The sequence below is a fragment of the Larus michahellis genome, chromosome 1 (genome assembly GCF_964199755.1).
Source record: "Larus michahellis chromosome 1, bLarMic1.1, whole genome shotgun sequence".
In the NCBI taxonomy this organism is placed as follows: Eukaryota; Metazoa; Chordata; class Aves; order Charadriiformes; family Laridae; genus Larus; species Larus michahellis.
This window is the reverse complement of record NC_133896.1, coordinates 24,583,478-24,601,654: the sequence shown is the minus strand read 5'-3', so window position 1 is coordinate 24,601,654 and position 18,177 is coordinate 24,583,478. Positions and strand designations below refer to the sequence as shown.

General features: G+C 41.4%; 1 protein-coding gene across 2 annotated transcripts in view; it reads left to right on the top strand.

The window, feature by feature from the left end:
- Positions 1 to 146: 146 nt before the first annotated feature.
- The window catches only part of LOC141746072 (ADP-ribosylation factor-like protein 8B), a 28,865-nt gene continuing 10,834 nt past the window's right edge, over positions 147 to 18,177 (top strand). For both annotated transcript variants that reach the window (XM_074593954.1, XM_074593870.1), the window contains exons 1-2: positions 147 to 335; positions 4,769 to 4,849. In XM_074593954.1, the coding sequence (XP_074450055.1) occupies positions 147 to 335; positions 4,769 to 4,849 (270 nt within the window). The remainder of the gene's footprint in view (positions 336 to 4,768; positions 4,850 to 18,177) is intronic.

Sequence of the window (18,177 nt, the reverse complement as noted above, 5' to 3'; positions counted from 1 at the left end):
GCAGCGGGAGAAGGGCGGCGGCGGCGCCATCACGTGAGGGCCCTGCCTGGCGCTCGGCTGCGCGCCCAGCATCGCCGCCGCCGACCCCCGGCCCCATCCCGCGCCTGGCCCTCGCCTCGCTTGGCCTGGCCTCGCCCCGCGCTCCCATGCCCAGCAGCGAGGCGGTGCCGCTGGGGCTGGGCGCCTGCCGCAGGTCGGGGGCGCTGGCCGGGATGCTGGGGCTGGTGGCGCGGCTGCTGGAGTGGCTGCGCTCGCTGTTCTGGAAGGAGGAGATGGAGCTCACCCTGGTGGGGCTGCAGTACTCGGGCAAGACCACGCTGCTCACCGTGCTGGCGGTACGGTGCTGCGGGATGGCAGGGCCGGGGGCAGGGCGGGGGGGTGCTCGGGGCGGCGGCCGGCGGGAGGCGTGGGGGGGGTCGCGGTGAGGCGTCGGCCCGGAGGTGTGGCGTGGCCGGAGGGGGCCGCCCGCCCCGAGCCGGCCGCTCCGCTCCGCTCCCCTTCCCTTCCCCCGGCAACAAGTGCGGGCTTTGCCCCCGGGGCCTGCGGGGAAACCGGCTCCTGTCCTGAGGGGAGGGAGGGAGGGCGGGGGGCGGCGGGCGTGAGGCAGCGCCCGCATCTTTTGCGACCTGGGGAGTGTCACAGCAAGCGCCGATGGGTGTGAAACTGATTTAAAAGGGAGACGGAAAATGTCTCCTGTGTCTTACTGCAAAGTGCGCCCGTCTCAAAGCAGATGGCTGGGCACGGGGCTCTTGCCCGTGGTTCAGAGTGGGCTTTTCACGGCCAGCATGTCCCAGAATTAGCTGGGAATATATTGTGCGTCCTCCAAGGCCACAACTCCCCTGTCGCTGAATTCTCCCCCCACCATCGGTTGCATCAATACTAATGCCTCCCACAATTCCGTGATGGTTCTTTCCCAGCGTTTGAGTCTGATTTTGCCTTCTCTTCCCACCCTGGTGATGGCCTCGCAGCCTTGTCCCTCTCCAACGCTGACACCTGCTGTGACGTTTTCCATTTTGTCACCATCCCAAATACATTCCTCATGTTTGTTTGCTGTGTCCTCCGCCCTTCTGCATTTGGGTCCATCCCGAAGATTTACTTTCCGTTGGAAGACAGAAACAAATATATAGGTTAAATATGGTTACTACTAATCACGAAGCTTAGTGCATACCCTTTTCTGCAAGGTGATCGCTGTTGTGAGGTGCATTGCAGCTTCACCTGCCACCAGATAAAGGTTTCCAGATATTCTTCAGTCCTTATCCTGTAAAGTTACTAGAACACGAATCAAAACCAGACTGGGAGGTGTATGGCCTAAAGTCAAAGAGATTGAGGCAACAATGACATGAGTATATGGTATTTGCAATTTGCTTTCATATACAATTACGGATTAAGGAAAAAGTAGGAAACGTGAATTAGTGTGAGTGAAGAAGTGGAGAGAGAGACAGAGAACAAGGAATGGGGTAGGGAAAGAGTGCAATGAATGTATGTTTTTGGGGGACATCAGCAATCAATAAACAGAAGAGATCTGGAGCTGGTATTTTAGTTAGTTTGTTAGGCACTCAGGCGGTCTTGGTAACACGGGCCTCAGCACTCCTCATGGCCCCTGGAAGTGTTCATTTCCCAAGGGTGAGCTTTGCTGAGGAAGGGGGAAAAGACGTGACAAATTGTATTGCTTCTTGGATTGATTTCATAAGTGGAGCAAAGAAGAACACCACAATTCAGAGAGCTCAGTAACAGTAGTGTGTACTATTAGGCTTTGTGCGTGTAACTGTTTGTATGCTTATACTACAGCACCTGTGGAATGGCATCATGTGTGTTTGTCTCTCTCGTGCTAATATCTTGAATACCAGAGCACTGCTGTTACTGCAGGTCTGATTTTGCCAGCAAACATATTGCTTAAGAATATTCTACAAGGCATCCATGTTTTCTGACTTGGGGAGTGTCACACATTGCAGGTTTTGTAGCTTTTTGAGCTTTGAACCTGGAGATGACACACCATGATAATCACTGAAGAAGAGTGGCTGAAGAATTTGGGAGTAAGGCAATGGATAATAGCTTACTCTTGAAAACAGTTGATGCAGGGATGGCAAATAGATAGGGAATTCTATGTGTGTTTGTGTGTATGTGGCTAGAGTGCGACAAGATGAAAATAACCGTCACAAAATAGTGGCCATTTAAAACGCAAACTGCAATGGATCATAAAACCAAAAGATAGGAAATTACTCTTTTTTCCACGTTGCAATAGTATTCAGAGATCCTATCATGCTAACACTGAATAAACACCGTTTGAGACAGTCTCTTCCCAGAAGAGCATGAGCCATATTTAGTCCTCCGTTACCGGTGGAAACCTTGGATAATGTCACTGCCTGCTACTGTGGATGTGCACTGATGTAATGGAGTAGAGTCTGGGCCATGGTCGTTAGTGTAAGGGGTTACGGCAGTACTCATTTTCAGTTCAATATTTAGCAACGTTTAAAGAGGACATTTCAAACTTAGCATCAGTTGTTTTCATCTGTGTCAGGGTATAATGCCTTTTTTACTGAGAAACAACAATAAACTTGTTGGCACATCTTGAATATTCACCAAAATAGGTAATTTGTCATGTAAAACTTCCTTAGCAAGCAAAACGGAACAGGTCTTTTGCTTTATGGTGCTTACAGCACTTGAAACAAAACACAGTAATCAGAGTTTTTGGACTAATATGCTGGTGAAAGATTCAACATAGTACTTTCTTTTCTTCATTGTGTGGGAAAATAAAGAATTGTAAACAGAATACTTTCTTTGTATCTGTTTCCATTCAACCAGAATGGCAAATTTTTAGCGGAAAAGACTAAAGACCAGTAAAGGGGACACTAATTCTTTGCATTTTATCCCCAATACCAGAGCAGTTATGATGGGAATTTTTGATATTCATCTTCCAGTTTAGTGTATTATATATGGTGTATAATTTACTGACAAAAGCTGAATCCTGATTTACTGTGAGTTTGTTTAAACAATAGCCTCCTGAGTTGGCTGGCCTGTTTTCCAGGCATTCCTCTGCTTGAGTAATGATGCTACATTCCCAGGATGTATGTGTTCATATGTCTGTCCTCCACAAATAAATGTACTATATATTTTAATAAATTAGGCCGGTACCTGCTATAGGAGATGGTTACTGATTGGCTTTGTCTTACTCCATCCAATTAAAAACTTCTGTCACTGCTGGGTACGTGCATCTGTATGAGACTGCAGGTGCATTTGTCTTCACTGTTTTTTTCCTACTGCTTGTTGACAAGCAAGGAAAGATGAGGGAAAAAAGATACTTTCAGAAACAAAAGATGGGGAGGATGTATAGTACAGAATTTAGCAAGAAGGTTCGCATAGGTAAAGTTGAAAAAGTGATTGATGGAAATTGTTTCTTGCCTGAATCTGATTCTGATCTAATTCCAAACCCCAAAATCTTGCAAGAGGATCAAGTAACTGTCAAAGGTCATACAGCTTTTAAAGTCCCAGATTAAAAATAATTAATCTTAGTTTGTGGACACGAACTGGAGTCATAGTGTATTTGCACTCTTCCATGAACAGCCAAGAGAAAAGTTGTGGAAAGCATACAGGGACCAGCAATAGCACTAGGAATAGCTGGTGGTGATGTGTGCACGGCAAGGCACGTAGCTGCTCTGGTGCACCCAGAAGGTCTGATCATCCAGTCGTCACATGGGAGGGACCTGGTGGAGCATGTCTGCTTCCCTCCTTGTCCACATACCCATATTTTCTTCAATAAAAACCACCCTAGGGCACATGGGATGATGAGATTTGTGAAGGGAATATGGGCAGATAGATATGGAAGGACAGTGGCAAATCCAGAAGGTCCTGCTCTCCTTTCTGGATGACTGGTAACCCAGGACTGCCGAGTATGTTGCAGAGAGCACCTGGACCTCCACATAGACATGACTGTTAAGTAACCATCTGCATATCTTAATGCACCACGTCTAGGAGACACAGTATCTTATTAATGATAAATTTTGAAAAAGAAGAATGAATAATTAAATGCTTAGATCTGAGTTTCACCTTTCTCCTCAAAAGCTGTCTTCTGTAGTGGGTAGATATCTGTGAGGTTCTTGTTGGCATAATGACAAGCATCTGTCTTGTAAAAATATTTCTCTGAACTGGGAGAGGAGGCAGTGCTTTGATTTTATGTTTTGGGTTTATGGTGTGCTGAGTTAGTACCTTGTATTTTTCTGTCTTAATGGCGTTCTCTTGGCTTCCACAGCGGGACTTCTCTGCTGTCACCTACTCAGAAGGAAAGGGTCTGCACGTAGTACTGTCTACATGAGAGTACTCCTTCACTGTTTATTATATTTCGAGTTAAACCACTGGTAATGGTAGTGAGAAACTACAGGGAAAAATCCTGGTATAGTCAGTTTTATTGTATTTTGTCATACTGGGGGTTGGACTAGATGACCTTTAAAGGTCAAACCATTCTATGATTCTGTATTTTGACCGTGCTGCTTTCTGGTTTGCTGAAGGATCAGATGAAAAATTATCTGAAGTCTCGTGGTTTCTGGGGTGATCTTTGTTGCTGAGGAGAATAAAAGATCGTTTAAAGGGGCTGAAATGAACAGTCTTCCTTGGCGTGACAATGCATTAATTGAAGTGCTAGCCAGTGCTCTTCTAGAAAATTAATGTGATATTTTACAGTGTTGTAAAATAAGAATTTTCGATTGCAAATGAGAAACGTATCTGCTGTGTATCAACTATTTTATAATAAATATAATTTTTTTTTCTATTTCAGTCAGGGCAGTTCACAGAAGATATGATTCCTACAGTAGGCTTCAATATGAGAAAAATAACAAAAGGAAACGTTACCATAAAGGTAAGTGTGCATGTTTGAATTAATAGTGAGTAACTAATAGACAAAGTGATTTCAACTTGGAATGTGAAAGCTTAAGAAATGTCTTTTAAGATGGTAGGATCATTTATCTCTTTTTCTAGCTCAGAAATAACTCTTTAAAAAATATAGACGTATATTTCTCTGTTACATTAGTCTATTTGATTTCATTATATCCGTGCCAGGCAGAAGCTTTGTTGCACTCTTTTGGGTTAGAAAGGTCATAAAATTCTGAGATATTAAGGGAGCTGAGTTGACTCCTGGAGGTGCCTCTCTCCTCTCTTTCCCTCTCACAGCTGTAAGTGAAATCTGAAGCAACTTTACTCCTAACTTAAGCATTTTGGGAAAGAGTGTGGTTTAGCTCACATAATATTAGCTATATGGAAACAGAACATCGAATGTTAGTCAGTTGTCAGGGAACCGCCTCTTCAGTGGTGGTTCAACCATCGCAACCAAAAGATGCCATTTTGGTTGTGATTCATGCCATAGGCATCAAAATAGAGATAAGCCACCGTAGTAGTATTAAGGTGCTCTTTCTCGTTTGATTATGAAGACAGCCTGATTGATTAGTCTAGATCAAATTCATGTCTTCTATCTAAAATTAGGTGAAGGAAATACAGGTTTTTATCTTTACCTTGACTTTTCCCTCCTCTTCCTTTATTTTCTTTCCTTTCTCCCTCGGTTCTAAAGATATTATTTTTCCTTTGGTTTGATGTGACTCCTAAACCTGGGGAGGATTTTCTGAAATGACTTGTAACATGAATATAAGTAGTTGTTAACTGTCTTCCCATTCTCTCTAAACAGTGAGCAGGTAAAGGGTGGTAAAAGGGATAATTGACTTCTGTTGGTTGGGAGATGTTAAAGCTAAACTAAAAAACCCTAAACCTAAAATGACCATAGTGGTGTGAACACTGTGACTGCCTGTCTGTTTCTGGTTGTAGTGTCTTGCTACACTTTTTGAAAATTTCCCATGGCCATAGTGCCTTCAGGTGTACATTTCACTTGTGTATCTACTTCTCTGTTACGAGCTTGCAGAATAATCAATAAGTTCATCTACTGCTTGTATGTTACAGTGCCTAATAAGCCAGTCTTTTGAAAGCTATTGAAATGGAAAGTCGGATGCCACACAGCTATTTCCTCTCATCACCCCAACCCTCCTTCCCATATAACCTCTTGAAAGTCATGTCAGGTTTGGCTGAAATAAAAACTCTTAACATTACCCATATTTTGGTCTGATATTAATTTTCCAGGAAATTTTGGCAGAGTACCAAAAATAAATGATAGTGAGTATCTTAAAACTAGGTCCACAATAAAGGGTTGAAGAGTTTCTCACAGGAAAATGAAGTAAAATGTAAAATGGAGTAAAAGCGAAGTGGAGAAGAATCATTATTGCCTTGGTAACCTCAAGTTTGTGACTTTGTGCATGATCATTATGGTGAGTACGTGATTAGAGCCTACTTTGGGAGAGAATCTGACCTTATTCTTATCACAGAGCAGGTGAGCAAGAAGACAAAGCATTTTTAATTCATGCATTTCCTGAAAGGTAAATGATTGATAGAAGCCTGAACTACTTTTTTTTTTTTCCCCAGTGTAGATGGCATGTATGTATGTGTGTGTGTTTGTGGGCTTACAAAAACCAAACTGTCACATGATGAGCACTGCAATACTCAATGCAACGTGTCCAAACTCTTCTTTGAAGTAAAAAGTCAAGACCAGCATTACTTTACATAGTGGCCAGCTCTCTGAAAACACAGAGGAATTTATATGGCAATATGAGTAAGCCTGCATCAGTTGGACTGCATCTGCAGAAAACATAGGTGACCAGAATCAGAAGCCTTATTTTGGAGACCCAGGAGTCATAAAGACTAAAAGGTAACTGAACTGGTCTTTCAGGAGACAGAAGTAGCGCACAAAGTGCACCTTCTGCTGAGTAACAGTTACACAGCTTTTCTTTGTAAATGGAGGCTATTTCACGACACTTTCTGTTAGTTCTTATGAATGCTATGTTTGGTGAAGAACGAGAGAATTTCATCGATGATGAGGTTTCACTTCTGGTCTTGGCTCTTCTTCACCTTTATTCTCAGTATGTAGAAGATGATCCAAGCTCTGCTTCAGCTCTGCTAATTCATTTCTCTGTGGCCAGCTCTGCTTGTGGTAGTACGTACGCTACGTGTAAGGTAAGGTTGGTAAGGGGAAATTTCAATTTATGGGAACATCTGCTTTGATTGCAGTATTCATGCTACGCAACAAGAAGGTATACTGATCAACAGAGAGCTGTTTCTTCTCTTTTCTTGCTATGGAGTTTCCTTCCAAGTCTCCTCGTGCCTGTTATCCTCTCCACATCAAACACGTTCCCCTCTTCCGCTGACTGGTTTTGTGCCGCATGCATTTGTGTAAACACAAAACAGGCCAAACCCCAAACACCTCATTCCTCAAAATACCTGCTCCTATCTCTTAAAGAGGAAGCAACAAATGTCCTTGCTTAGTCCAGGAGTGAGTTTGTCAGCAACTGAGAAAAAAAAAAGAAATTCTAGTCTTGGGTCCCTCTGCTGAATGTGTCTCAACAACCATCTACATGTTGTTAAGTGAAGAGCTGAACTCTCCTATAGAAACAACATGCTTCAGCCTAACAGTAGCTGGGTACATTCCTGTTTATCTTCTCCCAAGAGAGTACCGTTTTAATCAAAATCCGAACTTCTGAATATTTTTTCCTTTGGAGTCCAAGTTCTGCTTTCCAAACAGAATCTTTCTTGTAAAGGGAAATAAAACCAGCTCCTCCTAAAAAAAACCCACGAAAAAACCCCAAAAGAAACCATGGCAAAGCAGTAGTCAGATCAGCCAACTGATACAGATATAAGCAACCTCTAAAAAAACCCACGGACCAACCAAACCAAACCCACCTCCATGCTAGTTTCTCCCCAGTCCAGTTACCTAAGTAGTGTGCTTGCCAAGCTGCTGCGTGAGTGCTGGTGCCACCACTGTGGGAAAGCAGGATACAGACAACAGGGGAAATGATGTATTTTTTGGGGACAGCCTGGATGGATTGACTTAGGTAGTTGCAAAACACCACATTTAGGGCACAGAATCCGGGCAGGAAGAAAGCAGTCTCTCCATTTGGTGAGAAAAACAGAGTTTTCCGTCATCCTTCCACTCTGGTAGCTGCAAACTTTTAAGCACAGCTAACACTGCCTGTTGCTAGAGGGCTGTCAGAATTATGCGTTCGGTATGCACATACAACCTGCTTATGTGTTCAGATGGATCAGTGACAATGTTTTTTAAAAAAATGTTTAATGCTATATTGTTTGTATATACAAACTTTGTATTGTTTTAAGTTTTCTAGTCCTTACAATTAATTCATGATTCATATTAGTTATGAAAGAGAATTTATGGAGAAGTCAACAGGCATTGATATCAGAAGAACAGTCTGATTGATGTGCTAATTGTGTACATTTTCTTCCCCAAGATTCTGTTTGTTATACACAAATTAACATGTACACTAGCTATGACAGCAAATCAAATAGTGTACTTACAACAAGAACATCAGAGGCACTGCCGCACTGCCTTACAAGTGCAAATGCATCCTAGGGCCATCCCATGCTTTCTTGACCTCTTACACCTCAATGGCAGATGTGTAGAACGGGACCAGTGAGAAAATTGTGATTAGCATTGAACAGCAAATGCAGACTGACAAGCAAAAGCTGTTTCAGTTTAAGTAGTCAAACTATCTTAAGTTTTCACTTATTCAAAGAGGTATTTTTCTTTTATTGTACTTTCAGGCATGCAGGTGTTTTGTGTCCTCCTGCCTGAGTCTTCCGTTCTCTTTCAGAAGAGTACATTTGTACTGAAGCAGTACCTTCCACTTGAGCTTTAGCAATGCTTCCTAATTCATCCAGGAGAGGATTCTATTTTAATTATTTCTTAATGTCAGTTTTGTACATTTTTCATCACATCTGCCTTGGTTTACAGCTAATCAAAGAAGTCCATAGGTGCCACAGTCACGAAAGTTGCCACATTGAGCCATAGTTTGTAAATAATCCATACAAATAGAAATTTCCTTTCAGTTCCCTTGTTTTCTGTCTTTTGCATAGAAACAATAAGGCTGTGATTTAGAGTTTGTACAGAGAAAGCGTAAGGATAGTTGGAGTGCTATACTGATGCCACTACAGAATTGTCAGACATGGAAGAAAATGAGAAAGCTGTTTATGGTTCATTCAAGGAGACAAACAGAAATCATTTACAAGTAGACAGAGTCTTCAAAATAAAGTATTTTTTGAGCCAGGATAGTTCAAGTAGGTGACTGAAGTGACTAATAAGTTGGTACTGGAGTTGTCTGCACAAATGATATTGGAAGATCAGGTTCATGCAGGGAGGAGGTGTATGAATTTCTGTGGAACCATGCCTTGTTCTACACTTTGATCTCAAAAGTTGTGTTATATATAGTTGTCATAATAGAGATGTTAAGAATAAGGGGATAATGCTAGCATTATTAATATGCTTATTACTTTAGAAAACAATACTTGGTTTGAAAGGCAGTCTGCACAGGAATATAATTTATTTTAACCAGTTCTCATGGTCTCTCTGCTGCAGTGAGAGCTACAAAGCGTACAGTGAAAGTAAGAGGTGTAGGGGAATATGGTTCATGTATAGATGCTTATTTCCTTAAAAGCCTGTCAAGAGGAAGTACGTCACTATTCTTGTATCTAGGTAAGCTGTTAAAATCTTACAGCCTAATTGCTAGATAAAGTTTCCAAAACTATTTTACAGTGAGACGAAGGATGTAATTTGTTGGTAAGTTGATGACTGAAGAATGGTGAGAGGGTGCCTCTTGCTAGAATCCTGCAATGAGCTTTTTGCAGCCTAGTCAACAAGAATTCGGAGTGAAATTATCCCAACAAATCAGGTTACCTTTCTCATAGAAATACTATGATACCCAACTGTCAGCCATTATTAAAATTCCATGAAAAAGTGTTATTTTACTAAACCTGTGAAGTCCTTTTCAAACATGGCAGGAATGATCTCCAGGGTAAGCGGATAGATCTTGCGTATGACCTTTTTTAAAGGTGTCAGGGGATATTGCAAAACAGAATGAATTAAGCTTACTGTAAGAGTGAGGCTGAGAAACCATCTGGGCCAAAAAGTCATCAAGTGAAAAAAAAGCATTTCAGAAGTGTAAGACTGATCGCCTTAGGCAAAGTGAGTCACAACACCAAGAAGTAGGTGATATTAATCCTTTATCTGGTTTTTGCTGTATTCTGGGGTAGGAAGGAAGATCCTAAGAAGGAAGTACTGTGCTAGTGCAGCATCACTGCGTGGTTTCTTTACTACAGTTCTATCTCTAGTTTCCATGCAATTCTAGAAGGCAACAAGAACTAAGGAGGCCATGGTCTTTACTTTCTTCTGATTTTGGCAGTTATTTCCAGAAGCCAGCAGATTTATTCTCATATTTAGTCTCTAATCCTAGTGTGGTCGCTGGCATGCCTCTGTGTGTGTGTTTATCTGAACCACACTGAAAGAAAAACAGTGATTGATGCAATCTGAAAAATTTTGTAGGAAGATGCCGATTTCATGTGCTGTTTAATCAAAGTTGAGAATGATCAGAAATGTAAAGCTTTCAGCTATAACCATGAATTGTCAAATTTTGGCTTGTCAGTGTATTTAATAAAACCTGTCGCCTGTTATTTCTGAAAAAAGAAAAAGCAAAGAAGAAAGTTTTTACCAGGCAGTATTTGAAATCTAAGCAGGAAGCTTTATGGATTTTGAGGTTGTGGTTGAGATATTTAATTACAGGATGATTTTCAACATCAAAACACCTAATGTATTACAACTTAAGTATCTGTTAAAACTATTTTGATGAAGTTCATAACAAAGCTGATGGCTATCACTTCTTTTCTGACAAAAAATCTATGGCTGAATTAATTTGAGGTTTTAATTCCAAGGAAGTTTTGTTATTTGCTGAGTGATTTGGTTTTGATGGTATTTCTCTATTTTTGGATCCGCTCAGTATTGGTAGTCTTTTTGCTTTGGTGAGATTTACTGTTCATTAAGCTAGACAATAGCTAAAAAATTTCTGTTAACAAACCGAATTTTGAGAGCCTCAGAAGACAAGCATCGCGAACTATTTTAAGAGATTGTGAAGCTCCAGCTGTTCAACCTTTGCTTCTCACAGTGATGTTCTTAGAATAATCTCGGGTATAAAAAAGAAATAGAGCAACACAAGACACGGATACGCACAGACAATGCAGCAGCTTCATTTTCCTTGCTTGTGCACTTCCTTTTCTTAAAAGAGCATTGCCAGTTTCTGCACCCCCCTGGATACTGCAGTCTGGAGGGAGCAGTGAGCAGCTGGAGCTGGGGAGGTGGGACTGCGGCACCCCAGCTGTCGCCACTAGAGGCCAGCGTCCTTCCACGGGAGCTGCAGCCCGGGCCCGTGCAGGCCAGTCTGCTGCAGGGAGGGCAAAGCCAAGCTTCTTGCTACTTGCTGTTTGCTCTGATGTGGCAGAGAGGAGGAGTGTCCCAGCTTTGTGCGTGCCTCTTCCAGCTTCCTTAGTTGCAGGACTCCCCCCTCCTCTGGATAGTAGAGTTTCCAAGTCTCCAAACATCGTTGGAGAACAGAAACAGTCCTCTGGCTTTGTAATGCTTCATCCTGCTATTCAGCAGCAATTAAAAAACACCCTACCTGTCATGTCATCATCTCACGTGTCATGCAGTAGTACAAGCCTCTGTGTGTACTGCCTATATAGCTACAGCAGTGTTTCAGCAAGTAGTGGCTATTCCACATGGCTTGGGTCACTCTGAAAAGGCTGTGATGTATCTGGGCTGATTTCAAGTCAAAAGTGGTTATTTCTATGAAGAATTTTTGTGAGATGTCCCAGTGATTTATGATAGTTGTGTGTAAGGAAAAGCTGTACTGCTGGACTCAAAAGGGCTGTGATCCACAGCAGGAAGTCCAGTTGCTAGTGATGTACCCCAGGGATTGTTTAGCATCTTCATTAGTGACTTGGATGATGGGACAGGGTACACCCTCAACAAGTCTGCTGGTAGTACAAAACTAGGAGGAATGTCTGATGCAGCAGAGGGTTGTGCTGCCATCCAGAGGGACGTCGACAGGCTGGAGAGATGGGTTGACAGGACCCTTCTGAAGTTAAAGAAAGGAAAGTACAAAGTCCTGCACCTGAGAAGGACCCCAGTCAGCGCTACAAGCTGACTGGCTGGAAGGCAGCTTTGCAGAAAGGGACCTGGTAGTCCTGGTGGACACCAAGTTGACCACTGTTGAGCAGTGTACCTTTGCAGCAGAGATCAACAGTATCCTGGGCTGCATTAGGAAGAGCTTTGACAGCAGGTCCAGGGAGGTGATCCCTCCTTTTTACTTAGCACTGGTAAGGCCATACCTGGAGTACTGTGTCCAGTTCTGGGCTCCCCAGTACAAAGGGGATGTGAAGTTACTGGAGGGAGTCCAACGAAGGGCCGTGAAGATGATTAAGGGGCTGGAGCATCCCTCATATGAGGAGATGCTGAGATAGCTGAGGCTGTTTAGCCTAGAGAAGAGGAGGCTCAGGGAGATCTCATCAGTGTAACCAGACTTTTCTCAGAGGTGCCCAGAGACAGGACAAGCAGTAATGGGCATAAACTGAAATATGAGAAATTCCATTTGAACCATCAGAAAAAGTGTTTTTACTGTGAGGGTAATTGAATATGGGAACAGGTTGACCAGGCAGGTTCTGGAGTCTCCGTCCTTGGAGCCGTCTGCTCTAGGTGACCCTTCTTTGACCAGGGCAAGTTGGACATACAATCTCCAAAGGCCCCTGCTACCCTCAGTCGTTCTGTGATTCTGTGAAAAGGAGTTAAATGAGGGTTAGAGGGTGTCTCAGAGAATAAGTATGGAGCATACTCAGAATTACTCAGTGATCAACTAAGAAGGAAAAGTATGAAAGCACTCTCTCATCTGATAGTTTGGGCAGAGAAGCCTTGGAAACTATGTCTGTGCTGGGAGTTGTGTGCTGCAGAGTGTGAGACAGGATGGTGCATTAGGTAGGAACCTCTACGGTGGTCGGGACAAACACATGGGGCCAGAAGTCAGTGTCCTGAGTCAGAACAGGGAGTGTTGAATGTAGCACCAGTCATTCAGAGTAACTGTTAGGACTCCTAAAAATGAGGACCAAGAGTTGATCTCAAGGAATCATCTAAACCAAACTTGTGCTCTGAGGTGAATCAGATATTTACCCAAATAGGTAATTGTTTCTTAAAATTGGTTCTTCCATGAAGAAGGTTCTACAATATCATTTGTTTTGCACAATGTTCTTCCACTCTAAGTGTTAGAAAGCTTTTTTCCTAATATCTGACATGAGTTGCTGTCATGGCAAATTGAGCTGCTTTTTTCTTCTCCTCTATATCTGGCAGCCATTTCCTGGGAAACATTATGGGTTTGCTCCCTCCTCCCCTCTTTATAGGTTATATTTTCAAAATCTCTTTGCACCCTTTCTTTTCTCATCTGGACTTTTTCAAATTAGTCTGTGTCTGTTCTATAGACTGATGCTCAAACCCAGTGTAGGAGCCTCTCTGACACTGAGGACAGGGCAGTACATACTTCCAAAATTGTACATAAGATGCTTCTGCTAGTACATGGCTGATTTAAGATCTGCAACACTGTGGAGACACATATTTAGTTTGTGAACTGCTCAGGCATTTTGTCCTGCACCTCTACGTGGTTATTATCCATTTTGTGCTACTGCATTTAGTTCTCGTGATCTAAACATAGCATTCTGAACTTGCGCGTGTTAAATTCCAACTGCCTTATTTCAGACCATTCCTCTAGTTGGTCCAGATACTTTTAAGATTCTGATCTTCTCTTTTTATCCACTCCCAGCTTGAAGTTATCCGCAGTTTATATAAGCATGTGTTCTATTCCAACATCCTGTTGGGACACATGGGAACCATAAATGCTGCCCCTGGTTAGCTCTGTCCGCCGCAGCTTTGCCTCATTGGTAACTGCTGGGAATCTGTCAGGATTGCTCAGACTTGAGATGTAGAGGGCAAGGGGGACACACGAGGAAAGTGCCAGAGAGCCGCTCTGTGGGGTTATATCTGTCATGGGAGAATGTCCTTTTCTTGTCTAATTTACCAATATTAGATTACCTTTTCCCAGCACACACACTGTTGCACATCCTCCTGGCTTTTCTCTGCTATTGAGCAAATACTAATTATTGCTTTCATGGTTATATGTTCTTCAAGGACAAGCAAAATTAATAATCGCTACAGTAGTTATTGATCGGCAGTTTTGAGCTATCATTGTCCTTGCCTCTGGTCTCCTTGCCCTTGGTCCTCCAAATGCAAGTTTTGCCTACAATTTATAACTTCTCTGTGCCCTCTTTCACCATAATCTCTTGGATTTTGATGTCCAGAGACTGATTCATGATCATGTGAAAAGAGGGTTACAAAGGATTGCACATGGTCACGCAGAACCAGGGTTTTCTACTTTGGGAAGGACACAATATTGAGGCTAGGGTGGGTTGGCTCCTTCTTGATTGAGGGGATTACAGTTTTATCTCTAAAGCAGGGTTCCCTGCTACTCTCCTGCCTTAGAACACAATGTGGAGCTAAGCAGCACAAGGTTAAGAAAATGGTTTCTGAGGACAGACTTTGCTTTTATGTCCTGTTTAAAATCCACCTGTTCATCTTTCCAACATGGTACCCTGTGTCTCTGACAAAATGGCAAATATAACCCAGTCATTGAGAAATAATCCCTTCCATCAAAATGCTTCTGGACTTGTTTTCAGGAGTTGAAGATGTTCAGCCATTTTGTGTTACAAGTCTTAAGTCCATTTCTCATTCTTCAGTGAAAGTGCTATGATTAAATTAGGTAATTATAAACCGTGAAGTGTCCATATAGTGGTTTTTTCTGTCTGACATGACTAAAAAAAATACCCAGTTGCAAAAAATGTTCAAAAGTTGGACTTTATTGCCAGTGAGGAGTGACAACAGGGTTCTTTAAGGAACCAAGACTGACTTCAGAGACATAGTGTTATGGGAAATATTGCCTGCAGAAAATGTAGCCACGTGGCGTGTTTTTTTCAGCTTTAAGAGCAACTGTAAAGGCATTTCCAAAATATAGTGTAGTAGATAGGTAGTAAGTATTCTAAGGTAGTAAGGTATTCTAACTTCCATAATAGGTTACATGGCTGGTACTACAAGTAGGGCTGTAGATTTTGTATCCACACAGCAATTTATTAAAAATTGTAAGGTTATTTGATTCAGCTCTTTTTATTCTTCCTGTTTATTAGATGGGGAAGCTGAACATTACTGACTGAAGATTCCAGTCTAGAATAGGTGACTATTTAGGGTTTGTCTCCCCTGAGCTCAGCCAGGTGAAAAGGAGGAAGCCAGACTGAGCCAGCTGTCTAAACTTGATAGAGACCAGTGAGTGCTTTGCAGGAATGGTTCACCTGGTGGGCAAGGTGGGTAAGCCAGATGGAATCGTTTCCTGCTGTGGGTGCCCTCTGAGCTCTTCAGTAGCCACAGAGAGAGTTTAGTCGCTTAGACTAGATACCTATGTTTTAGGTAGCTGAAGTGGAGGGAGATGAATCCCATGCTTTCCAGGTACTCCCTGTCATTGCACATTGAGTTGGCTATGAATGCTATGGCTGCTTGCTGTCTGTGCATGAGCTCGTTAGTCACGTCCAGTATATGTGGACTTGTCTGTGTACAGTGTAGTGGTGGATGTTGCTGATGCTACGTTACTCTCCCCAAGTATTCTTATTTGTTTAGAATTTCCTCACCTGTTTGTTCAGGTTAGGTTTTATGGCTGATATTTTCTGAATCCTGAGCAGAAAGATACATTTCTGAGTTCAAGTATTTGGAGTGTTCGATGCAGTTTGCAAATTAAGATGCCTGTATGTAAACAGCTATATGTCTCCAATGAGGGTTAAGCTCCTTTAATAACAGAGGAGCTCTAGACAGCACTGGCAAGCCTAGAACGTAATTCTGTCATCCTAAAGAAGATGTTACATCTGGTTGGTTGAATAGCTGTCTAGGCTTCACTGATTACCATGAGATCATAGGTACTGAAGCCACGTCTTGACATCAAGATACAAACATGTCATTGTACATATCTCTGTCCCTACCCAGCATGTCTGAAAAAAAGCCATGTAAAACTGACATCTAGAAAATATTTCAACTTTGTCATTAACTGTCAAGACTTCCCACAATATAAGCTAATTAAAAGAAACCCAACTGGAGTGTTAATGAACCTTCTTGTAACTGAAAGCTTTTGGAAACCTTTGAACCTATTCCCCAGATGCATTTTTTCTCAACTGTCATGATACCACTCTGTGCAAAAGAAAAGAATTTTCTCCTTAAACGTAGCAGTCTTAAAGAGTCCTAGATCCGTGTGAAGAAATTGAACAAGAGACATGTCCAGAGAGATTCCTGTTGTAGAAGAATTTGATTTAACAGGTAAGTATAAGCACATATATATGGTAAATGATGATTCCAAAGTGTGGAGTTTAATCTAGTTTACAAATTAAAACATTGCATTATTTTATGAGAGCGTAGACCTGCAAGCAGGATAAGAATTACTACTCTATAGGAGTAGACAGGAAGAAATAAAATTGTGATTTATAAAATACAGTAGAAATAAGATATATGCTTTTGAGATTGAGCCTAAACAACTCCTTGAGATTTTAATCTCCTGTGAGGCAATGGTACTGGGTATCAAAGAAACTTTTTCTCTGGTTTGGTCGTTCTATAGGCATTTTCTGATTCTTAAAATCATCTGGTCTTCTAGGGATAAAATTATCTCTTAAATACTATGAAAATTTTATTCCTGAGGGACCAACAAAAAGCCACGGGAGCAGTTTGACGCCCAGTCTCTTTTTTAAAGCACCCAGACAAAATAAACTTCTTTTTATAGTTATCTGTGTATTCTGCTGTTAGGGTATAGTCTCCTGCCTTTCCCAGTTCACACCCAGAATATACTTTTTACCTCTGTGTTAAATACTGGGATACAAAAATAGGTGATGTACAAAACATGCAAGACTCATGCAAGAAAACTTCTTTAATGCTAAGACCTCTCCCCTTTCCTTCCTGAGTGCCTCTTGTATTCTCACAGTTCTGTCTGTTCAGTCATGTACAGTGGAAATGGTTCGGGGCAGAGATTTGTGTTTTGAATAAAGTAGTCAACTCTGTCATTGTCTATTCAATATAATAAAGAGTATTAGAAAGTTACTACTAGCACCATTTAAATTTCATAGGCAAACAGGTGAGGATTTTTTTTATTCATTTATTTCATGCATTAATTTTCTTTCCCTATATCAGATAATTATAACTTAATATCTTGATGTAAACTGGGTTCCCAAGCACTATTAAAAACACTTAAGTCTGTCTTCTGTCCTTCATGTTGTACTTTAATGAATAGCTGAAAGCCTTATTAGAGAAACTGACTGGAAATGACTTATCTTTCCATTGTTTCAAGGTGACTCTCCTAATGAGAACAATACTTGTTCTGCAGTGCAATTTAATATAGTATAGATATAGTATATCATCAAACTAGGACAAAACCAGTATTTCTTTATCTTGTATTATTTATTTGGTGATTAGTCTAGGCTACATCATCTTGTAGATTTTTCTGACGACCAGGAATAATCGCTGTCAGTCTGCAAAAGTCTAATCTTACTACTGGCCTTCCCTGTCCTCTTTCACCTTCTTTCTTCTCTGATCTACCAAGAAAATAATTTTGTTTCTTTTTCCAGATGCACAGATGTGCACCAGATGGTTACTGATAGTTTGAAGGTCCTGATGAGTTATTGAAATAATTAGTGTTGGTGTGAGGTTTGTCATCTAACTATAATACTGAAGTGTATACTCATCTTTTTCAAGCTTTTAAAATAAAAGTTTATTTTATTAAGACTTCTGAAAAAGTGCTTCAGATGTCAGTGCAGATAATAATTGATATTCAGTTCATGGTCAGAAGATCACTCAACTCTCTTTAATGTGTAAAATTCTTGATCTTGTAAAGGGGTTCAAAGGCAATCTACATATAGGTGATATACTAATTTTATGCCAGAAGGAAGAGTAAGATATCAATCAGGGAATTATTTTAATGGTGAATTGGGAAATATTTCTTTAAAATACGAACTTAAGGTGTTGAAAATGATAGATAAATTGATATATAAATATTATGTATGGGTTGTGGAATTAAAAATGTAGTCTGCATTAGTTGAAGAAGGCCTTATTATCTCAAGAGTCTATTAAGTCTCACTCTTTTGTGCAAGTCTTTGTTGCCACAGCAGTTTTAACACGTTTGGATTTATATAATATAA